Here is a 25,075-nt window from a genome sequence, read left to right on the forward strand (position 1 = left end):
TTTACATCATTATGCCACCACCTGTTTTTCTTCTAACTTTCCAAGACCCATGCTCTTTGACTAGCCCAAACATAACAGTAGCTTAGTGCAAGATAGTCCCAATGGTCATTTAATGTTGATAATAATCCTGAATGATTTGGGCCTCCATTAGGATGACCCATGATGCCATCATCTCTTGGGAGTTTGTTAACTAATAGTATCTCAGAAAGGAGCTATACTACAATCCAGATTCCTCAAATACTTCCTGAGTGGCCTGTACAACTATTCCCCAGACACTGAGACAGAAACTGGAGGTACAAGGTATGAAAATGAGTACTGCATTCTATCTGTCCTTAGATTGCCCATAGTCTTGTAAATGAAACAGGCATGTAAAAAAATAATAATGATAGTGTGATATAAAACAATAGAATTGTGTACAATGAATTTTACAAAGTGAAGATTGTGTTCAAGAAGTCAGGAGTCATGAAATCTTCAAAGAGAAACTTAAACATGTTTTAAATTGATAAGAGTTTTATAACCAACAGCCTGAGAATAGGCATTCCAGAGAATAAACAGCACTGACAAGGAATTGGAGGGGTATTCAGGGAACTACCAATATTTTGGTACTTCTAGAGCATAAGACCAGAGACAAGGCCAATACTCAAGATTCATATTTTTTTAGCACTCTAATAAAACATTACCTGGTTGGAAATTAGTCACGAAGGTATCTGAACCTGAGGGGGAGCAGAGAAGATTATGATCAGATCATCATTTCAGAGAACGCTCTGGCAGCCGTGGGGATGCTATGCCCGAGGGAAGTAAGGCTGAAAGCAGGTAAATTAGAGCCCATAGCAATGGTGTGGTATCAGATGACAAGTGAACTAATGGTGTGGTGTCAGATGACAGATGAACTAAAGCAATGAAAGTGGAGATGTAGAGAAAGCAGAAAATTTGAAATAAATTTAAGAAATTAAAGTGACAGGACTTGGTGATTAACTGGTTGTTGGGGTGGATTACAGAGGAGAGAGAAATTCTAGAAGGACTCTTGGGAGCTCTGTGTACTGTGTTAGTAAGGAATCGCTTTCTACTGCTAGTAACAGATACCAGAAATAACAGTGGCTAAAATAAGCAGCAGTTTATTTCTCTCTGCAATGAGCAGAATGCGGGAAGCATTCTCGGCCTAGATGATAGCCATGCAGTGTTAACAGAGACTCAGGCTCCTTCAACCTGCTGCTCCACCATCTGTGTTTCTTCTTCATTAGATTTCGCATCGTCCAGGGTGGTTGCTGCAGCTCAAGTACCATTTCCGTATACCACGTAGGGAGCAGAAAGTGAAAGAGCCAAAATGAGCACAGCACAGCCTTTTCTCTCCCTTTTAAAAGGCTCACAGAATACTCACCTAACAACTTCCACATTTATTTCTTTGGCCAGAACTTAGTAACATGGTCAAACCCAGTGGCAAGGGTGGCTGGGAAGTGTACTTTATCTGAACACTTTGCCACTCTGAATGTATTTAATGTTGGGCTACCAAACAAGAAGGAGAAATGGGTATTAGAAGGACAATTACTTTCTTTACAAGTGTCTTGTAACCAACAAGAAAAAGTATATAGTGAAAGAATATTAGGTGTGGGATGGAGTGAGGGAGAGGAGGAGTTAATGTATTTACTTTTGGGTAAACTGAACATGGTACGCTGTTGGTCTTAGGGAATATACAATCGATATTGGTCAGGTGTACCGATGTCCAATGGAGAATTCAACTCTTGATTTAAAAGGAAAAGTACAGTTAGCTATATTGACTTGAGAGTCATCTCATAGTATGAAAATACAAAAGATAAGCCCAGTATTCCTGATCTCCTTAATAGTACTAAATCTGAAGACAGGCATGAATTGCAATAATGAAGCCGGGTATAATAACCACATTTCAGTACATTTCTATACCTCCCTAGAGGGGTGGTTTTTATTGAATTTGAACATAAGGAATATATAGAATATTCTCAAATACAAACCAGGCTGAGGTCAGTAATGTCTTCTGTTCTTACAAAGGTATCATCACCACGACCTTGGGTGAAACAGGATGCCTCTTCCTCTTTTGTTTTTGTTTTTGTTTTTTTTTAGGTTGTGTTATTCCTCCAGATTAATGAGAAATAGTCTTTCTAGCTTTTTTTAAAATTTAAATAAATGTTTTTAAAGCACCTATTACCAAGCTCCAGGCACTGAAGAAAAGGAAAATCAAAAAAGGATCTATGTTACTTGACAAATGTGACTCAACTCATAACCTTTTATCAATCAGTATGGAAATGAAATTAGTAGCCTATTCCCTTGACATCCACACTCTTGTTAGAAACTTTTCCAAATCTATGACATGTAACAACAAAGAAGAGTTACATCTCTGGCAGGTGTGGGAATTCCTGATTTTTTAATTTAATATCCCTCTATTTCAAAGAGTCAAAGCACTCTTGTTTTCCAAGTTGCATATTGGAGATAGATGAATATATATTGTATATTTATAGTTATATATTATGAAAGACCAAGCCTATAGTTATAGAGATGATTTTCCAGTGGAAACTATAAGATATGAAGTTATAAACAGGTTTGGTTGAGTGTGCTCCTTATGAAACATGAAGCTTTGTATTATTTAAAAATTTTATAACAAAAATGCTTTTCATGTTAATTTTTTGATAAGCTGCTTCAATAGACTAAATACAGTTTTATTCTCTTTATAATGTCCTAATTTTCATGTACTTTCTTATTTTTTATAAGCAAGGCTGATATAACAACTTTCAGATATCAAAGGTCAAAACTTGTTTAGGCTGGTTCCTAGATTGAAATCATTTAGTCTTTTAAAGACGTTTGGATTTATCTGAATAAGCTGAATTACTGAAGAATCCAAATTCCATCTTACTGGCTTATTAAATATTGAAAATGCAAGGAATTTTAATTTAAAAGTATTATTTGGGGCTTCCCTGGTGACGCAGTGGTTGAGAGTCTGCCCGCCAATGCAGGGGACACGGGTTCGAGCCCTGGTCTGGGAAGATCCCACATGCCGCGGAGCAACTGGGTCCGTGAGCCACAACGACTGAGCCTGCGTGTCTGGAGCCCATGCTCCGCAACAAGAGAGGCCGCGATAGTGAGAGGCCCGCGCACCGCGATGAAAAGTGGCCCCCGCTCGCCGCAACTAGAGAAAGCCCTCGCATAGAAACGAAGACCCAACACAGCCAAAAATAAATTAAAAAAAAAAAAGTATTATTTTTTCCCTGGAAATGATTCCTCTCTATGCTTGGATTAAAATTCAATAGAGCTGAGTTATTGACACTATAACTAGTGCTAATTTTCTGACATATTAATTAGTCTCTGTGAATGAGTTAATTAAAAGAATATGTGTGTGTAGGTGTGTGTGTAAGTTCTGTAATTCAAAATATAAAGATATTTTTCCAGCTGTACAAGATAAATGAATTCCTTTGCTTACTTTCTACTCTATTATTGACTTTAATAATATTGAACAACCTGGCTATCCTTTAAAACAACAGTGTCATTCTCGCATACTGGTAACTGGGTTTTACCAATCTTTTTAATAATATAATCACTTTGGTAACATCATACCCTAAGCTTTAATGCTGCAGTATTCAAGGAGTTAAATAGATTCCCTCTGTAAAATCCCTGATATAATTTGTAGCAGTAGTGTTCTTTAATCGCTATATAATTTCCCTCCTAAGTAAATTCTTTCTAATCCTCAGGACTACATTTCTAAATCCTTAGGACTATGCCTTTTGGAAAGGGATACTTTATTACTTATTAAATAGCTTTTCAAGAGCTTTTCCTCAAATAGATGATCAAACTAGATAAAATAGAAAAGGTCAAGGGAAAAATATTTCATTATACTCATCAGCTATGAGCTCATGTGTTTATCCTTTACATAATTTCGGTTGAAAAAATTTTCATATTCTCAAATACATAGTTATCTTCATGTAATTTAACAAAAATAATCCTAAATGATAATAAAATAGGTCTCAAAGTCCAGCACCATTTTAAACTTCAGGTGAGTAGAGTGCTTAGTTTAATTTTGTTGATTAATTCCATACTACCCTTTGGTTTCAAACCTTGTGATTAAAATGATCTATCAGCTATTTTATTGCTTTCTTGTCATAGTAACAAAAATTAAATATTAAACATAATTAACTTTTATTAACTAATTGAGGACTTAGTGTCATTATGCTATAGTTTTATGTAGTTACTCTCATGTAACTCATAAAGGGCACAGGTAAACTTTCATTGCACCTATAAATGCCCGTATTTAAAAAAAAAATTATTGTATTAATTTGTTTCTTTTACATTTGTCCCTTTGACTTAAAATTGAAGCTAAAATCCATTTCAGTAAAGTTCCTTGGTCACTGAGTTTGAGTACATTGGCATATGTAACTGCAAACAAAATAACAGCATATAGTTTATATACCTACAGTTCTAGAATAATTACATACTTAGATTGAAGGGAAAATGTCTATTCATCTGTTGAGTTTTATCTTAATGACTTTTCCTTTTGTTTACTAGGGTGGAGTATTAATGATATTTGTTGATCTATTTCTGCATTATTTTTGTCTCTATGGAGATTCCTCAACCTTCAGATAGTTTTACCAATATTTCTGATATTTCAAGCTTGTTCTGAAGCTACCGGAAATGTAACAGCTAGACATTTGATTTTGAATGTCCGAAATCCTACCTGTCATACAAAAAAGACTCAAGGAGAAATTAGCTGATCACATATAATAACATATTATACTGTGGAAGAGGGAAAATCAATATACATAAATGCAAGACCTTTACACAATAGATAGGTCCTGGAAGGACTAATTTGCTAAAAGAGAAAGCAACACAAGAATAGCCATCAGCTGAGTACAGCACTTGAATTTCATTGCAGTCTTTTCTTGATACTGTATCTGCTACTATAATTGGAAGTGAGAACTATCAGGGTTCAGAATTTTCCTTCTGACAGAAGCCTTTTTGACATTCATGTTCATTCTACCTGAACTACATGCTTCTGCTTCTGTTGCTGCAATGCTCACAAATAGCTTTCCAACAGCTCTTCGTTCACTGGGCCTCAAATACAATGCTTTAAAATATTTTGAGCAAAAAACAGCATTGTGTTTTGGTTTTATCTTCATTTAGAATGTAAAGTATCATTTTTGGAGTCATTTAGGGTAAATAGTTCCAGGAATTTTTTTACTTATTTTCCCCAACTCCCAGTTCTTTTGAATCAATTACTCCTCTAATTATGCAGCACCCTCATTACAAGATCATCACAAGGGAAAACAATTTGATCCTATTAGAATCCACAGATTCAAAATAGGAAACGCTGTGTGGAGTAAATAAAAGATTATGTGTTGGGCTATTTTTCATGCATATAGGGAGTACACATTTTCAGCCTTTTACAAATGAAACCATAGATGTGAGAAGATGAAATCAAGTTTCCTTTGAGTTGAGTCTTTTAGTAATCAAGCAGTTTTCATATTATTAAGTACATGCCTGAAGAAAAACAACGCCTTTAAAAAATTCTGTGCATTGGGCATACAGTGAGACTGTGTAGGCATTTTCTGAGAATCAACCAAAAGAGCGAATATAAGAGCTTCATAATATTAAAATATTGCCGGATTTTCTTCCAGGGCAGAGAAAGGAAAAAGTAAAGTCATCGTACAACAAATATTTGAAATTGGAGTTGATGAAAAAGTCAAGAATTGTGAGTGCTCTCTAGCATGTTTTTCAAGTTAGGATTTTAATTCCATTTGACATTGAACTTTCCTCCTTCCTAAATTCCTTTATATTTATCATATAAATGTGAAATAAAAGGATAACAATCACATTTGAAAGTGTAGAAGACTAACAATTAAAACTTTGCAGGCCTGAAATGATGAAGATAAAGTATTGATTATAAAGATGCTTACAATTAAAACATAACTGGAATGAATTAGCAAACATGTAAATGCAAGTACAAAATATAAATCCTTTGTGTGTGTGGTTTTTTTTTTTTTTTGCAAAGAACTGATCTAATTTGCCCTCGTGTTTTTAAGATGAATATTTGCTCTGAATGGCCCTACATTTGTTTAATGACTTTCCCTTATTGGAAACTAATAAACATTTTAGATTATTTCTGCTATCTCAGTTATGCCTCAGAAGGTAACAGGAGTGGAGTTATAGATGTTTTATTTATGGCTTTCTGAAGGAACCCATCCCCTGGGATCTGTAGAATCAATATAATCCTAGGTCATCTCAAATATAATGCTGTGCTTGTACGCCAAGGATGGAGACTACAGAAGGACCAGATAAAAGGAAAGTTATACACCTTTGACCTTATTTAATGGAATCTCGTTGGACTGTAGTGTGATAGAAAGAGCCAACATTGAAATGATGCTGGAAAGTATTTTGTAATATCAAGGCTTTAAAAATCTTTTCTTGCCTTTCCCTCATGGAATGAAAATTACCATGTGATCAAGAAAAACCCTTAGAGTTTACTTGTCTGTATCTGGATCATAATATCGTGGAACACCAAGCAGTCATTGCTACGTGCACAGGTAGGAGAAAACAGTGAGGGGCAGAAACTGTGAGCAACTTTTGCAGGATGCGGGGGACACAGACAATCTTGACACGTAAGATTGTGGGGATTGCCCCAGTCCTGGAAGAAGAATACCTGTCTGCCTCAGGTATACGACCTGCATAGTCAGGCAAGCCAATCAGAGATGGTGATTGGCTTCTTAGCTTGCTGCTTCTTAGCTGTCCTAACTATATACTCCCTCTCCACACCACACAAGTAATACAAACTACCAAATAAAACTAGAGAAAGGAGAAATTTTCCTCTTTCCCTTTTGATAAGAATTATTCTTTAACAAAAACCCACATAACATCTAACAGGTACTTACATGACAATGACAAAATTTCAGACTTTTCTTCATGAGGATTAAGAAAGCAACGGGAAAAAAAGACCAAACCAATCATTTTAAACTGACCTGATCCAGCTGGCTATTCAACATTCAATGGCCTTTGGAGATTAGAGTTGAGTGTATACTGCACGGCATCTGGTTATCAGGTGGTCTGTTAAAATAAAAGTAAGTTTAGACCAAATATGCCAATGAACCACATTTATTAACAGGAAGATACAAAACATCATACAAGTTCTTGCAAATGTGGGGATGTATCTTCTGTCCTCAGGCACACTGACAAGAATGCAAACACATGTGACAGCAGAATCAACCTAGTTTTAGTTGAGTTTGACTACACAGTCCTCTTTGTAACAGAGACCTTGCACCATGTGTCTAGTATCATGTTTTACTCCAAGGATGTTCAGCACCTGGGATACTGGATAGTATCCTATTTGAAAAAACAGGATATTTACATGTTGTTCATGCCAGAGATGTGTTGCCATTCCGATGACCTGCATATCTTGAGTGTCACTAAAATTCAGCAAACTAATTTCCAACAATCTTTATTGTGATGTTCCCTCTGGGGTACATTTAAATAATGACATTTGAAACCCCTTGCTGGTGAAGCCGTGTGCTTAGTTGCTTCAAACCCTAACTACCTGGGCCTCCACACATGTACTCCACTGTTTTGCCACAGAACTTTGAAATAAATGACCAATATAATATTTATTATACAAAGATTACACAGTATAAAAGAGGAGAAATGTATTCTGAGTAATCAAATGAAATAAATCCAAAGAAGGGAGAAAATTAATAATAAACACTTTATAATATCAGGGAGATCGAAGGGTAAATTAAATCTATCAAAGAGAATCATCCAAGATCAAGAAATAGAGCCTGTCAAAAAACCAAATTATCAAATTTAAATGTACAATGGAGACCTTGAAGAACTGATAAGATACTATGGAAAATTAAGGCCATGAATCAGAAGGGCAGTTAGAGGAATTCTCCCAGAACACAGCAGAAAAGAAGAAAGAGAGAAACAAAAGGAAAAAAAGAGAAAAGACGAGAAATTCAATATACATGTAATATGAAGTCCAGAATATAAATATAATTTCTAATATTTAGGGAATCCAAAATTGCCAGTTCCATTATTTATTCAACAGTTATTCATGCTTATAATTAGACTAAAGTAATTTAATTTTAATGAATGATTTGAATAATGGTTGTCACTCTAGATACATATTGTCCAATATGGTAGCCACATGCCATGATTAGCAACTGAGCACTTGAAATATGTCTAGTCTAAATTGATATGTGCGGTAAATGTAAAATCCACACTGATTTTGAAGACTGAGTATAAAACAAGAATATAAAATATCTACTTAATTTTTAAAACATTTATTACATGTTGAAATAATTGTTTGATATGTTGAGTTAAATAATAAAATGTATTACTAAAATTTATTCATCTGTTACTTTTTACTTTTTCAATGTATTAGAAAATATTTTTATTGGATTGTGCTGCTCTAGACAATACTAACTTCCCTTGGAAACAATTTGTTACTTTTATTTAGAATTACTTTCAAAACCTTGGGGCACATACCTAGGAAACTTTAGAAGCAAATCTCACTTGACTGTGGACTGGATCTTGGAAAATAGTCAAAAAGCATTTTGAACAGTCTGTTAAGTGAGGTGGTGATAAAATTGGACAACACACTGGCAGTCAAAAACAAGGTTCCACAACTAAATATTGGATCTTCTAATTTTGGGTGACTCATTAATTGGATTGTAGTATATCTCTTCAGGCTTCAATTCCCTTTTCTATAAAATGAGAAGTTTCTACTAGCATATTTTGAAGGCTCCTTCAGTTCTCTTTGTAATTTTGTTAATAATTTCACATTAGCCTTAATGGTATAAGATTGTGGAACTGGTTTTGGAATCTGCTGAAATACCTAAAGAATTATGTTCGCCATGTTCAAATCTATTAATGGCACTATTCTCCACTGAGAATAGAGATTTTAACCATCATAATACAAGCCCACTAAGGAAAACATTTCCTACTATTTCTTTCCTCTTGTGTGTTTTATTTCACTGGGCCCTTTCTTTGTAAATGAAATAAATGGATGTTTAAAGGTTTACTTATAATCAAACACTAAACTTAAATTCACCCCTATAATGACTCTTTAGGTTTCACAAAATAGTTCCTACAATTTTCCTTTTATTTTTTAACAATTTTGATTAATAAAAGGCATTTCGTTGCATTTGATTTATTGAGCCTATATAGTTATACTCCTCTTTGTCTTATATTTTGATAATTGTTTCTTTGATGACTTTATAAACACTTCAGTAAGAACTGAAAGTAATACAATCATTTCAACCGGTATTTAGAGAAAGTCTTTCAAAACTAGATGAATGGATTTTAAAGGTAATAAATCCTTTGGTCTTTTTCCATGTGGTTCTGGCAGAGCTTGTAATAGGAAAATAAATAAAATTCTTTCACTGCAAATATATCTGTCATGTCTCTGAGCAGGAATGTGCTTTTTAATGAAATACTGAATGTATATATGCTGTTCTAGTCAAATAACCTAAGGGTAAAAATAGGTATTTGGTCATAACCTCAAATGCTCTGAAGTTTTCTCCTCCATTTTCAATGAAGTCTACTACAATCACATTTTTTCAAGAACTGTAGGGAAAATGCTGTTTTCTTTAGATACTCTGTGTGTGGTTTACATGTTTTGGGCTGATGCAAGGTATTTTCATACGGCCTCCACTGGATAACATGAAGTCCGTCCACACTGAATAAAAATGATCAAAGCCACTTGTTAATTAATTAATTAATTAAACATTAAATCAGTTAATTGTGGATACAGTAATGGGTATTGTACCTGTGACCTACGATTCTCAAATCCTGAAGACCAATTTCAGTTCTATCTCTACGTGGTCATTAAGCAACTTGGGAAAACAATTCTTAGCACATAGTAAGGGCTCATACAATATTTCTTGAATGAATGAATCATTGAACCATATTATAATAACATAAATAACTAATGTTTATTAAGTGCCTGTTCTATGCCAGACAATGTGTTAGAACATGATGTAATTTAATACTTATAACAACTCTGTAAGTTATATATTACCCCAACTTGGTAAATGAGGAAAGGTGCCTCAGAGAAGTTGGGCAATTGACTAGGGCCACACAGCTAGTAAATTATGGTGCTGGGATTTGGACCTAGGTCCAAAGAACTACAAAGACTCTCCTATGACACTGTCATCCGAACAGCATTTTTGAACCTGTGGTGTTTGGTCAAGACACAGCCAGGTATGGTCCAGCTGGCTGTAAATCACACTGTAAGCATATAGGGTTGAGAATAAAATGTGATCACCAGAACGGGGCAGGCAGTGAAGAACGGACTCAGAGCAAGTTCAGTACCCCAGGCAGGCCATTTTATCCAATGTCAGTGATCATGAAATGATGACACTGATTTTACAGTTTACATAATTGAACATGCATAAGAAATATACTATATCACTTTTCTATTGCTGCTCTAACAAAAGACCACAAACTTGGTGGCTTAAAACAACATAAATTTATTACCTTACAGTTCTTTGGGTTAGAAGTCCTAAAATCAAAGTGTCAGCTCCATTTCTTTGTGGAGGCTGTAGGCTCTGACTCTCCAGTTTCTAGAGGCTGCCCTGCATTCCTTGGTTTGTGATCCCCTTTCTCCATCTTAAAGGCCAGCAGCAGTGGTTTGAGACCTTCTCATATTTATCATTCTGACCTTGTTTCCATTGTCACATATCTTTCTCTGATTTCTTCTGTCTCCTTTCTCCACTTCTAAAGCCCCTTGAGATTACACTGGGCCCCTCTGGATAATCCAGTATAATTTACCCATCTGGAGATCCTAATGATAATCACATCTCCAAAGTCCCTTTTGACATGTAAGGTAACATATTTACAGGTTCCAGGGATTAGAGCATGGATATCTTTTGGGAGATCATTATTTTATCTAACATATCTACTAGATCAAGTATCAGAGTCCTTCACTATCCATATTCAATATCACTACCAGTACCAGTATTCACTATCACCGTTCAGTAGCCTTGACTATTTATCTCACATTGCTTTAATTGATAAGCTCTTGAAACTTGGTTACCTGAAAAACAGACTGAGATTCTGAGATTTTTGCTGGGAGCATTCCTAGGATCAACACCAGTGAGTGAGTGAAGATCATAGGATACGTGGTGAACTGTGATACAATTACAGCCAAGGTCTTGGACGATCCCACAGGGAGCTGTGGAGGTGCTCCAGAGTTGTCTCACCTTGAGAAAGAAATCTTGGGCCTTGATGGCCCTGAGGGATGAAAATTTCCAGCACCTGAGGGAATGAGTGCCTCCATCCTGAAAGGGTGCTGTACAGCGTCCACACACAAGCTAAGTCAATTCAGGAGCAGAACACTGTGCCATGCTTTATGCCATGATTCTTCATTATCGGAAAATCCAGGGGACAATACTTTGAGTTAAATATATTCACCAAAGGGCAACAGAACCCAGCATCCACAGATTTAAGTTTAACATAGTTCCTTGGTCTGCCTTGGCATAATCTATCCTCACAGGCACAGTGTTTATCATTTTTTTCTCTTTTATTTTTCAAGCTGCAAAAGTGCCACTTGAAATAAAATGATGTCTCTTACCAGTGCTTATATGTATAATTAGATAAAGTATTTAATGATAGGCACTTTCCCAAAACAATAAGAACAACAAATATCACTTTCACTGTTGCAATTACTCACCTGTATTTAAATTATGAAAATGTGTTATCATCTTTCCTTCAGGATGGTTATTTGGATAATAAAGGGAAAATATTCTTAACGCTATCTTGCCTTGGATTCCTTATTTAATTCCACCAAATGTCCTCCTTTCTATAGGGGAGTAGACAGTAATTTCCCTTCATACAGCTGACAGAGGAAAAACGATCCCACCCTCCTTTGCCTAGCTATATCTGTGTGAAAAGCTCCAGGAAACAGCAGGAAGACAAGAGGAATAGAGAGTGTTAATGAACTGACATCCATTTGACTCATTACCAAAAAAGGGGAAAATATACTTAACATTTTTATCACTCGGGAATCTGAGAAAAATTAGTTTGAGGGCTCAGTTTCTCAGAAGCCTAACAGTTCTGTAGCCCCCAGGGCAGTTTTAGGTCATTTTGCTATTTTCCATGCAGAGGAGGTAGTCCGGTAGAAAATGCACTAAGTAAACTGCATGTCAGGAAAAAAAACAAAACAAAACCCACAAAGACTTCTCATGCTTAACTTTCACAAAGCAGTTAAACATTCCTGACATTCTGTGTAATCAATGATTCACTGACAAAAAAAAAACCCAAAAAACTTTTGGTGTGGGTAATGAAAAGATATGAATCATTTTAAATTCCTTTACTATTTATAAAGATAAGGAAAAACAGATATTCATCCATCTCCTTTCATCCTCTCATTGATAAGTATTATGCTAAATATCACAGCAATTTGACATTACAGCATACAAAAGTGTATTAGTTTCCTAGGTCTTTTGTAACAAAGTATTTCAGAATTAAATGGCTTAAAACTACAAAAATTTGTCACACAGCTCTGAAAGCCAGAAGTCCAAAACCAAGGTGTCAGCAGGGTTGGTTCCATCTGAGAACTCTGAGAATTTGTCCCACGCCTCTCAGCTTCTGGGGACAGCCAGAAATCCTTGGCATTCTCTGGTTTGTAGATGCATTACTCCAATCTCCCCATCAGTCTTCACATGATGTTCTCACTGCGAGATTTTGTGTCCAAATTTCCCTCTTCTTATTAGGGCACCAGTCGTGTGGATTACGGTGCACCCTAATAACCTCATCGTAACGTGATTACATCTGCAAAGACCCTATTTCCATATACGGTCGCACTCACAGGTACTGGTAGTTAGGTCAGCAACAACTCTTTGGGGGGACTGGGGGCGGGGTGGGGGGAGCGACACAATTCAGTCCATAACAAAAGACTTGACCAGAAGAGTTAAACATGTAGAGAAGACTAGAGGTTTCATATCCAGTGAGGGAAAGAGAATGTTCTAGTTACAGCCTTGCTCCTTATATATGGTGTGGTTTGCAGACAAGCAGCATGCGGGACACCTGAGAACTTATTAGAAATGCAGAATCTCAGGCTTTACCCCAGACCTACCAAATCAGAATGTGATTTTAACAAAATCCTTCATTTATTCAAATGCACAGATTTGGTTTGAGATGCATGCTCTAAGTCCCACAACCTAGAACTTTATTACATATATAGCGGTATTAAACAATGCCTCTAGCACACCGTTTATGATTTTTCATCTATCTTTTTAGCTGCAAAATGACACTTGAAGTAAAATAATGTCTCTTACCAGTGCATTCAAGTAGGTAAAATATTTAATTATAGGTAGACAATTTACCAAAATGACACAACAAATATCACTTTTAACCCTGCGCAAACATACAAAAAAATGTATAGTGTCTCAAAATAGAAGTTTACAGCTCACTCACACAAGTTCTGAGATATTCCTGGTCTCAGAGCAACTTTCCTCTAAGTGATAATTCAGAGACCCAGGATCCTTCCATCTTGGGCTCTACCATCTTCATCATGTGGTTTCCACACTCAACCTGATCATCTTCTGTGAGCCAGTGGACAGGGAAAGAGCAAGGGTGACTGTGAGGGAGATTTTATGGCTTAGAGAGGCACCCATCACCTCAATTCTCATTCGACTGATTACAGTTCTGACTTATGGCCCTGTCTTCCTGGGAGCAGGATGAGAAGATATTACCTAGCTGTGTGCTTAGGAAGAAGAGAAAATAGGTTTGTTGTCCAACAAACCAACTCTACCTCAGGCATTTATGTGTGAGGTAATAGATTATCTCAGACACCAATTTGTGAGATCCTGTGCCAGAAAAGTCTTCACCCTTAATATTGTAATTGTTCATTCTCTAATGGAGTTGTAAGGAATTGCATGGCTATCTTTCAATCCAATCTACGACAGACTCCAAACTACTCCAGGGTAATGTTGTGAGAAATAAGCAAAAGGAGGGAATTAAAGAGAGAAAAATTAATTGCCAAAGCCTGACTTTTCATACATTTTTTCTTCCAGTTTTATTGAGATAGAATTGATATACAGCACTGTATAAGTTTAAGGTGTTGAAAAAAATAATTTATAAAATGCATGTAAAATTTGACCAAACAAGAATGTCAAAATATAGTATAGCCATCCTTTGGTATCTGTGAGGGATTGGTTCCAGGACCCCCCTCAGATACTGAAATCTGAGAGTACTCAAGTCCCTTATATAAAATGGGTAGTATTTGTATATAATCTACATACGTCTTCCTGTATATTTTAAATCATCTCTAGATTACTTGCAAAACATAATGCAATGAAAATGCTATGTAAATAGTTGCCAGCACATTCAAATTTTGCTTTTTGGAACTTTCTGGAATTTTTTTTTTTATTATTTTCCTTCCATGGTTGGTTGAATCCATGGATGCATAACCTGTGAATATGAAGGGCCAGCTGTACCTGTTTGGGAAGTTGGGAAAAAAGCTTTTCTGAATCTCTTCATTGTAAACTGTGATACTTATGCCACAGGCCTGTTTTATCCTATGTGCTTCCCATATGCACTATGGGCATGATCCAAAGGCACTGCACTCAGGCTTCTGCACAGCTTTGTGTGCTTGGAGGTAACAGCCAAAACTAGACTCTGCTAAGCAGGGTTGAAGTCTCTGCCTCTCCTTTGAATAGGGTGCTCCTTTTGGAATAGAATTAAAATAAATTTGAGGAAGTATAGTGGGTAAACTTAGAAAAGTAAAGCTGCAATTTACTACAATCTTAAAAATCAAACCAGCCTGCATAACTTTTTCTACTCACTGGCAAAGTATTCCTATTTCTCCTAATATTAGCATTAGAAATATATTAAGTGCCTGCCATGTACCAGGCGCAGTGCAAGAGGCCTCACACGATCCCTAATACTCGCAAAAATAGGTGTTATCACACTTATTTTAAAAATGAAGATGGTGGGGGCTTCCCTGGTGGCACAGTGGTTAAGAATCTGCCTGCCAATGCAGGGGGCAGGGGTTCGAGCCCTGGTCTGGGAAGATCCCACATACCACGGAGCAACTAAGCCCGTGAGCCACAACTACTGAGCCTGCGCGTCTGGAGCCTGTGCTCCGCAACGGGAGAGGCTGCGACAGTGAGAGGCCCGTGCACCGCGATGAAGAGTGGCCCCCGCTTGCCACAACTAGAGAAAGCCCTCACACAGAAACGAAGACCCAACACAGCCAAAAATAAATAAATAAATTTTTAAAAAAATGAAGATGGTGAATGTCAGAGAGGTTAATTAATATTTTCGTTGTCATGCATAGAGCAATATTTTATGCTGGCTATTTGTGATCCCAAAGTTTGTGATCCTTCCATTACCTTTGCTTCATGATATCCTACAATATCAGGAGAACCCTGTTTGATAGTTGTCATGACTAAGAACAAAATTTTATGGGTGCTTTGTTTATGACTAAGAATTTTTATACTTGTTTCTGGAAATTATTGTAGGGGCATCAAAAATTAATTATTTCTCCTTGTCAGAGATTATATAAATACTCTATTTCACATATAAATCTTTTATTCAGATGTAGTCTACTTGAAAATATAAAGTTCCATTATCTTGTTTCATTGATTCTAGGATACACTGTCCCTCCCTCCTTTTTAGCATCTCTGAAATCTATCTGTGAAACAGTTTATGGCATCTTAAAATTGCTGTCATGCATTTTTCACAGAACTAGAACAAATAATCCTAAAATTTGTATGGAACCACAAAAGACCAGAAATCCCAAAGCAATAAAAAAAGAACAAAGCTTGAGGCATAACCCTTCCAGACTTCAGACAATACTACAAAGCTACAGTCATCAAAACAGTGTGGTATAGGCACAAAAAACAGACATATAGATCAATGGAACAGGATAGAGAGCCCAGAAATAAATCCGCACACCTATGGCCAATTAATCTACAACAAATGAGGCAAGAATATACAATGGAGAAAAGACAGTCTCTTCAGCAAGTGGTGTGAAAAGCTGGACAGCTACATGTAAAGCAATGTAATTAGAACACTCCCTCATACCATATACAAAAATAAACTCAAAATGGTTTAAAGACCTAAATATAAGACATGATACCTAGAAGAAAACAAAGGCAAAACATTCCTGTACATAAATTGCATGAATATTTTCTTAGATCACTCTCCCAAGGCAAAAGAAATAAAAGCAAAAATAAACAAATGGGACCTAACCCAACATAAATGTTTTTGCACAACAAAGAAAACCATCAACAAAACGAAAAGACAACCTACTGAATGGGAGAAAATATTTGCAAATGATGCAACCAACAAGGGGTTAATATCCAAAATATACAAACAGCTCATACAACTCAATATCAAAACAAAAAAACAAACAAAAAAACCCAATCAAAAAATGAGCAGAAGACCTAATAGACATTTCTCCAAAGAAGACATACAAATGGCCAAGCAGCCCATGAAAAGATGCTCAACATCGCTAATTATTAGAGAAATGCAAATCAAAAGTACAATGAGGTATCACCTCACAGTGGTCAGAATGGCTATCATCAAAAGTCTACAAATAGTAAATGTTGGAGACAGTGTGGAGAAAAGGGAACCCTCGTACACTGTTGGTGGGAATGTAAACTGGTGCAGCCACTTTGGAGAACAGTATGGAGGTTCCTTAAAAAAGCTAAAAATAGAGGTACCATATGATCCAGCAATCCCACTCCTGGACGTATATCTGGAAAGGATGAAAACTCTAATTTGAAAAGATACATGCACCCCAATGTTCATAGCAACACTATTTACAATAGCCAAGACTGGAAACAACCCAAGTGCCCATCAACAGAAGATTGGCTTAAGAAGATGTAGCATATCTATATATTGAATACAATGGAATATTACTCAGCCATAAAGAAAAGTGAAATATTGCCATTTGCAGCAACGTGGATGGACCTAGAGAATGTCATACTAAGTGAAGTGAGACAGAGAAAGACAAATATTATATGGCATCACTTATAATACAGAAATCTAAAAAATAATACAAATGAATCTACATACCAAACAGAAACAGATTCACAAACATAGAAAGCAAACTTAGGGCTACCAAAGGGGAAAGGGAAGGAGGGAGGGATAAATTAGGCATATGGAATTAACAGATACAAACTACTATACATAAAATGGATAGGCAACAGGGATTTACTGTATAGCACAAGGAGCTATAGTCAGTATCTTGTAATAACCTATAATGGAAAATAATCTGAAAAAATATACACATATAACTGAATCACTTTGCTGTACACCAGAAACTAACATGATATTATAAATCCACTATACTTTAATAAAAAAAATTGCTGTCATGGCCTGCACATACATGAATGTGGTCAAAGCCATTCATATTGATGAAATATTACAATAATTATTGACACCATCAGTACTACATATATTGAATTTAATTAACATCTTAAATGTCATTAAAATGATTATACACAATCTTTGGTCACTGAAACAGAAAGTTATTATATACTCATTCAATTACAGAAATAGAACAACAGGGTGCTAGCATCAGTGAAGCAGATATGAACTGTAGAAGTAATTACAATTCCATAATTTTTTGCAAAGACGAAGTACTTTGTAGGGCCTAATACAGCAAGACACCAGCAACATGTTGGAAAAAAAATTTGTTAACACATTTTGCAAGACAAGGAAGCGCTACCATTAATACTGGTACAATGTGTGATGTTTGGCTTAGAATAAATTCCATTATTTTAAGAGATGCTGCATCTCCATTGCTCTTCATTTCAAGAAGATGATATTGGGAGAAAAATCTGGACATTAATGATTCTGAGTTAAAAAGTGATTCAGAAGCATCAAATACTTCTGATTGAGAAAAATTTTAGAAATACTATAAACAACTTATTTTGCTTATATTTATCTCTTCATATACTCATAAGAGTGACAGGTGATTAAAAATTCATGGCTAAATACATCCAAAATAGTTTTTTAAAAGATAATATAAAACGCTAAGAGATAACAGAATTATAGTTGAAGCAGCAGTGCTTTTTTTTAGTAATATATAAAATAATAATTTGTCTACAGTCAATAATATCTTAGATTTGATAAAATAGAGTATTACCAAATGTATAATTGAGATCTGTTTAAATATCATACCACTGATAATAAAAATGTTATTTCATATGAACAAAACTGTATAATTATAAGATATAAATTGTACCAATTGTCATAGTAAATCTATCAAGGCTGTATGGAAGATGGACTCTATCCTTACAAAAGCAAAATTATTAAGAAAATTTAGAGGCTAGGTTAATGTCATCCTAATGTTAACGTTAGATTTAGCTGTTTTCGGATCAAGGTTAAAAAAAAAAAAAGGAATCTAGAAAATCTTCACATCAGTCCTTAAAATATTTTTTTCTTTCTAGCTGCCTGTTAGAGGCTTTGCCTTTATAGACACAGGAGTTATTTTAGGTGCCTGGGGATACAAGCTTAACTAATCATCCATAATTGTTTCCTGTTGAGAATACTGAACACCAAGAATTGACAGCAAAGGGAAATAAAAGTGTTAATGTGTTCAAAGGGCCATTATTCAGCTACAGCTTGCAAATGTGTGCAGCATCTCCAGAGGATTTAATGCATTTGTGGAGCAAACCTTTTCCATTAATATTTAATTCCCAGAAGTTGAAATTAGGGGCTTGGTTCATTACAGATTTACATATGTTACATACTTTGGCATATTTGAAAGACATTTAATTATTAATCAGAACTTTGCTTTTTAAGGCGTAATTTGCTGGTAAAAACATGAATTAGGTAAAATGTTATGTTTCTAACATTGCTATTGCTTTTTTAAATGTTCAGATCCAGGCATAACACTGCAACCATTTATGCTTTCCCCTTACCTTCCCCAATGTGTCAATTAAAGACTAAAATGTTCCCCTTACAAAGAATTTTTATTAGAGATTCTTAAAGACAGAAAATCCCTTACACCCAGCTGAGAGTTTAGAAGTGGACCAACCTGAATTTCACTCGTAGATGTAGCATCAATTAGTTGTATGGTCTTGGATACGTTACTTAACCCTCTAAGCACCTGTAAAATGGAAATAATAACTATCTTGTAGAATAATAAAATATGTATATCTTATATAGCTGGATATAATGCTGGACTTTCAAAAAATAGTAGCTATTTTTATTACTGCTTAAATTACAAAAAATTATGCCTTACAGTACATATACATATAATTTTATGTAAAATGTAAGATATGACAGTCTCTATAAATATAACAGAAAAAAATGACATAGTCTCTATAAAGGTAGAGACTATGTCATTTTTTTCTCTCATATTTTTGTCCTCAACATCTGGCACATCGTATATACATGATCAACCTTTTTGAATGGATGAATGAGGATTTAGACCTAATGAAATGCGTATCTGATGGAAGTCGAACAGGTAACAAGAGCAATTTCTGACACTCCAGTGAGCACACGACTTAAATGAACATCATCTTTTCTTTAGTTTTCCTGTTTATACAGAGATCTGTGCCCCAGAAAATTCTTATGATTTGGTTCAGTGACTGAGTGAGCAAGCTTTTCTTCAGTGTTGGAAGGTATAGTATGAACGTTAAATAGCAGCATGACGCTGGGATAGTCACATCCCTGTGATTTTAAGTATCTCAGTCTGTAAAATGACAGATTTGAACTAAATCATTGGTGCTAAAATATTTTCTTAGAAGAAGTATTCTCAAAAATTATCTTATGGAACTCCACTAGAAAAAACTGATAAAACCAGAACAGGTGCATGAAATGGGCCTACGTGTCTATGTGTGTATGGGAGTGGGCGTTTGTGCCCCCAAGAGAGGCAGAGAATACAGTCTATCAAGCATCCTTTGAGTCACACCTCCTACTCCCACCCACCTTGACCATGAACACAAACCTATTAGCCTGTGAGACAACCCTGAGAGAATGCTAGAAATCCACTCACCAAAGTTTGGAAATGGATAGGATGAACACCAGAGTTCCACTCTTGCCTTAATATTCTATGATATTGTGGGCTTCCCTGGTGGCGCAGTGGTTGAGAATCTGCCTGCTAATGCAGGGGACACGGGTTCGAGCCCTGGTCTGGGAAGATCCCACATGCCACGGAGCAGCTGGGCCCGTGAGCCACAATTGCTGAGCCTGCGCGTCTGGAGCCTGTGCCCCGCGACGGGAGGGGCCGCGATAGAGAAAGGCCCGCGCACCGCGATAAAGAGCGGTCCCCGCACCGCGATGAAGAGTGGCCCCCGCTTGCCGCAACTGGAGAAAGCCCTCGCACGAACCGAAGACCCAACACAGCCAAAAATAATAAATAAATAAATAAATAAATAAATAAGAAAATCCTTTAAAAAAAAAATATTCTATGATATTGTGATTTTGAGATTCAAAAGACCCTACATTCCTATCTTCACCCATCACTTTTTGAAAGCTGAGACAAATAAATGAAAAGAATAGGATTAAAGAGTCCCTTCTCAGCTTCAGAGCATTGTGGTGGAGGTAAACCGGGAAAGACTGAGACAGGCCAATGAACAATTGGCTGAAACTGGAAGCCCTGGGCTAACAGGTCTGTGCTCCTAACTGGCTCAAGCTCAGACTGAGTCAGACTGTTTATATCTATTCTGTGTTATCACTTTTACAGTAACCAATCAATAGAGTTAGAACAGACATCTTTTCAGCTTACGGTGTGACTGAATCGACCAGCTCTTTCTAGGATAATGTGGACACAGCCTGAGAGTTTGTGAAAGGTGACAGAACTTTGCTTTTCCTTGTCCAGAGATAGAAAAAGCAAAAGAAGCAGGAGGCACGGAAAATGCAAGAGAATGATGGGTAGAGGAAGAATCAGCAGGAGAGCAATCAGTAGCCTACATAGGAGCCCCAGATATACTACTTGATTTCAAGGGAAATTCTCTCTATTTTAGAAGTTATTTTAAAATGAAGAAACTTTGAACAGAGATGATATGAGGCAGATAGAAGGAGAGGCTAATTTAAGACTAAAACATGAAAACTATAGCAATTAATATATTATTCATCACTAACAGTAAGATAATCTTACCTATCACTATGTAAAATTAATTTTGATTCTGTGAAGTTTCATGTATATATCAGTAGTAACTTTTAACATAAAGCAGAAAGAAAGCTGAATTGTTGGAAAATGTGCTAATATCACACATACCCACACCCACACACACACACATGTGTAAATATGCAGTCTATTCCAAAGCCAAGGAAAATTTCTTTATGGCATTCTTTTAGTACTGATATCTGACCATTTATATTCATGCATCAGTCAGTCCTGGTAACTTTGGAAGTAGTTGTTTCTACTTAGTTTTTTGTTGTTGTTGTTGTTAAGTAATAACGATCTTGGGGGAGATACTTTGAGACTACCTCATAAAGATTTAAATTGGATTTATATGAAACCAATATGTTGAATTAGAAAGTGTTATATTTTACTTAGTTTTACTAGTTAGGAGCATGGTCTATTTTTCTATTTACCTGTTTTTCTTTAGAAAAACAAATAAGATGATTTTGTTCCGTACTTACAATGGAACAAAGTGGAATTTAAAACCAAGTAGAGTGTGGAGGACAGGCTCTACTTGGTTTTAAATTCCACTTTGTTCCATTGTAAGCACGGAACAAGATCATCTTATTTGTTTTTCTAAAAAGGCAGACTTTTTTTTTAGCACAGTAAAAAATGTAGATTCAAGCATGGGAATTTTATTCAAGGAATACTGATGAATATTCATGCATGGATTGAAGAATATAAAATATGAAATATCGACTTTCCTAAAAGTCATGGGATAAAAATTTTTGTGGAAGGCAATTATATTACTCAAAAAAAAAAAAAACCTATAAAAACCCCAACACCACAGAAGCGAATGATATATTTGTCATTGGTAAATTAGGATTCTTTTAGATGAACATAAAGAAGGAAATGGCAAGCTACTTTGAATTATTATCAGTTAAGATGTATTTATAAAATGATAGTGAGAGTAAGAAAACAGTAGAAGAAACATTAAAACATATTCTAAAATATCCTTCTCCACTTTGTTTCCCTCCATAGCATTTACATCCTTATACTTTATTATTGCTAAGATCATTTACACTTTTTTGTTTATTTTTCTCTCTTCTCACTATAAAACAGGTCTCCTATTATAATTTTGTTGTTTTGTTCACTGCTGTATCCCCAACAATTTTTTTAATAGCTGGCACATAGTAGGTGATAAATATTGGCAGAATGAATGAACTGGTATGTGGCAGTATGTGCGAGAGATACCAAGTCACTCTCCTTGAGTATCAAGAGAGAATCCTTTTGAATTCAAGGCAAAAGGACAAAGTTAACTATGATAGGGGACAAAAATTAACCTGGATTCAAATTCAAAGGAACTTTGAATGTTGAAAGGCAATGGAGAGATGCCTTTGGAAAGAAAAATGAGTTCAGACTGTGGTACAGATAAGTAGCTTATATAAGGGTAACTCTCCTACAAATAATTATTAAAAAATAATTTATAAACCAAGTTGAAGTCACTTTTAGAATGTCCAAAGGCAGGCTGTGGTAAAGATAAGTAGCTTATATAAGGGTAACTCTCCTACAAATAATTATTAAAAAATAATTTATAAACCAAGTTGAAGGCACTTTTAGAATGTCCAAAGGCAGGCTGTGGTAAAGATAAGTAGCTTATATAAGAGTAACTCTCCTACAAATAATTATTAAAAAATAATTTATAAACCAAGTTGAAGGCACTTTTAGAACGTCCAAAGGCAGGCAGCAATCATGGAATATTTCAACTTTTGAAAGAATAAATGGCCACCGAGTCAGATCCACACTTGTTTGACTTTTCCCCGAAGGCAATTCCCACTTCATATAGCATAGGGGAGCTATAATTCAAGCAGAAATCTGCTGTTTTATCAGGTTGAGGTGTCAGAGAACAGAGTTTGGGCTACCAGAGGAGCTATAAATAGAAGGGGGAAATCCTGAGAAGGAAAGCACCAGAGGGAAAGAGTTACCAAGTCAGCATACACACTTTCCTCAAATCCTTGGTTGATCTTTGAATGAATGCACAAGGAAAATTCCAAGAAGTCTAGTGGAAAACAACAGCTGGAAATGTGAAAAAGCTGAGCAGATACCTTAGCTCCAGTCAACTGTAGAAGAGATAGAATATATCATCTGAGCCTGAATATCTACCCATTGATGAAGGAATCCGCTTTGCCTTTCATGCCTTCCACTGTAAGCACAGCTCCTCTATCCAAGAGCTAGATTCTTTGTCTTGGTCATTTGTGAATTCAGACCAGGGTGAAGCCTTCAGATCTAATCCGAATTCAGCAAAGCAATCTCAACAGTAGCAACCTCATGACGCAAGTCTTAGACACGTGAAGGGTTGGCTTTGTCTCATCCTAAGATGTCCCCTTTACATTTTAATATGGGTATTCTGCTGAGCCACTTCTTTTGTTATCTTGCTATTTGGCCTACTGAATGACTGGCACCTGAGTTCTAAAATTAACAGAGGTAGAGCCAGTTAAGAACTCAGTGGTTATTTAGGCATTATGAATGACTGGTGCCAATTTTTCTAACAGAGAATACCAAGCTATTATGTCAATCACTTTTTTTACTTCAAAAAGCCAATTGATCGACATAGCTCAAGCCTGAATCCTTACGGTTGCAGCTGTGAAGACCAGGATCCATTCTTTTTTAAGGTTACTTCCTTTAATTTAAAGTCATTATACTTTGGTGTAAGGATCAGAGGCATAGAAAAACTGTAACATATGCTTGACTCTCTGCAATATTCTTTCATCCCTTTTTATGCATTTAAAATGTTGGGATTTTCTTATTATCTTATATAAGGATTCCCAAGTAAGAATTTATTCTTACAACAACAAATAGATGGCACAACTTCAAGTTCCTTTTTATCTTTTAGAATAGCCATTTCCATTGTTTTCTGCTTAATGGATGAGGATATTTTTCCTTTCTTGAATAATCAGATTATTCTTAAGAAATGTATTGAGATTCCTGCCTATTGTACTTTTTCTCATGCTAATGACCATTCCCCACTTTCCAAATACTATGTTTCTCATGATCATGATAATTATATGTAGTACATTATTGTAAGTAAAAATGACTTGTAAACATTACTAACATTTTTTTTTAAGGAATTCCTTTATTTTTTATTTATTTATTTATTTATTTTTGTCTGTGTTGGGTCTTCGTTTCTGTGCAAGGGCTTTCTCTAGTTGCGGCAAGTGGGGGCCACTCTTCATCGCGGTGCGCAGGCCTCTCACTATCGCGGCCTCTCGTGTTGCGGAGCACAGGCTCCAGACGCGCAGGCTCAGCGGCTGTGGCTCATGGGCCTAGTTGCTCCGCGGCATGTGGGATCTTCCCAGACCAGGGCTCGAACCCGTGTCCCCTGCACTGGCAGGCAGACTCTCAACCGCTGCGCCACCAGGGAAGCCCATTACTAACATTTTATCAACATAAGTTATGTACTGAGTTATTAATAACCGCAGCTCAATCTAGTAAAGATATTAAATGCTCCTTTTTATTATAGATTCTTCCAACCTTTCTCTGCTGTGCTCATGAGGTTTCTCCTGATGACTAAATTCACCTATGATTATGATTAGTGGACATCGTGTATCTATTGATTCTATATATTTTGGGATTTATTTAAAATGGTTAGTGTGTTTATATACAAATGATCACTACAGTAGAGTTGCAATTGCCCCTGACATGACTATAACCTGGTGACTGCCAGGTGGTTTTCCATCTGAAATCCTAATTATTTTTATTCTGAGGAATACTCATCTTCTTCCTCCTCCTCCTAATCATCATCATCATCATTATTTGTCTAAAACCTCCTTTATTTTTTTGCCCAGTGTTGCTCTGGATACAGTATTTTTAGTTGGGTGTGGTCTTTCTGTTTCACTCTCCTCTTTCTAATCATTTTTATTTCTTTATCATTTTCTATGTTTAATTTTCCATAATGACTAATAATTCTGGTATTGTTGGTGATGGTAGACCATCTAGTTTATCTTTGGATACAATTTTTGTCATTTATTATTTCTGGATCAA

At 35.9% G+C, this 25,075-nt stretch overlaps 1 protein-coding gene across 1 annotated transcript in view; it reads right to left on the reverse strand.

Annotated features, from left to right (window-relative positions):
* TMEM196 (transmembrane protein 196) overlaps positions 1 to 25,075 on the reverse strand; it is a 332,570-nt gene that overhangs the window by 106,664 nt on the left and 200,831 nt on the right. Inside the window, exon 3 of the mRNA XM_057549496.1 lies at positions 6,972 to 7,056. Coding sequence (XP_057405479.1) covers positions 6,972 to 6,995 — 24 coding nt within the window. The 5' untranslated portion in view covers positions 6,996 to 7,056. The remainder of the gene's footprint in view (positions 1 to 6,971; positions 7,057 to 25,075) is intronic.

Source organism: Balaenoptera acutorostrata, chromosome 7, assembly GCF_949987535.1.
Source record: "Balaenoptera acutorostrata chromosome 7, mBalAcu1.1, whole genome shotgun sequence".
NCBI classification, from domain to species: domain Eukaryota; kingdom Metazoa; phylum Chordata; class Mammalia; order Artiodactyla; family Balaenopteridae; genus Balaenoptera; species Balaenoptera acutorostrata.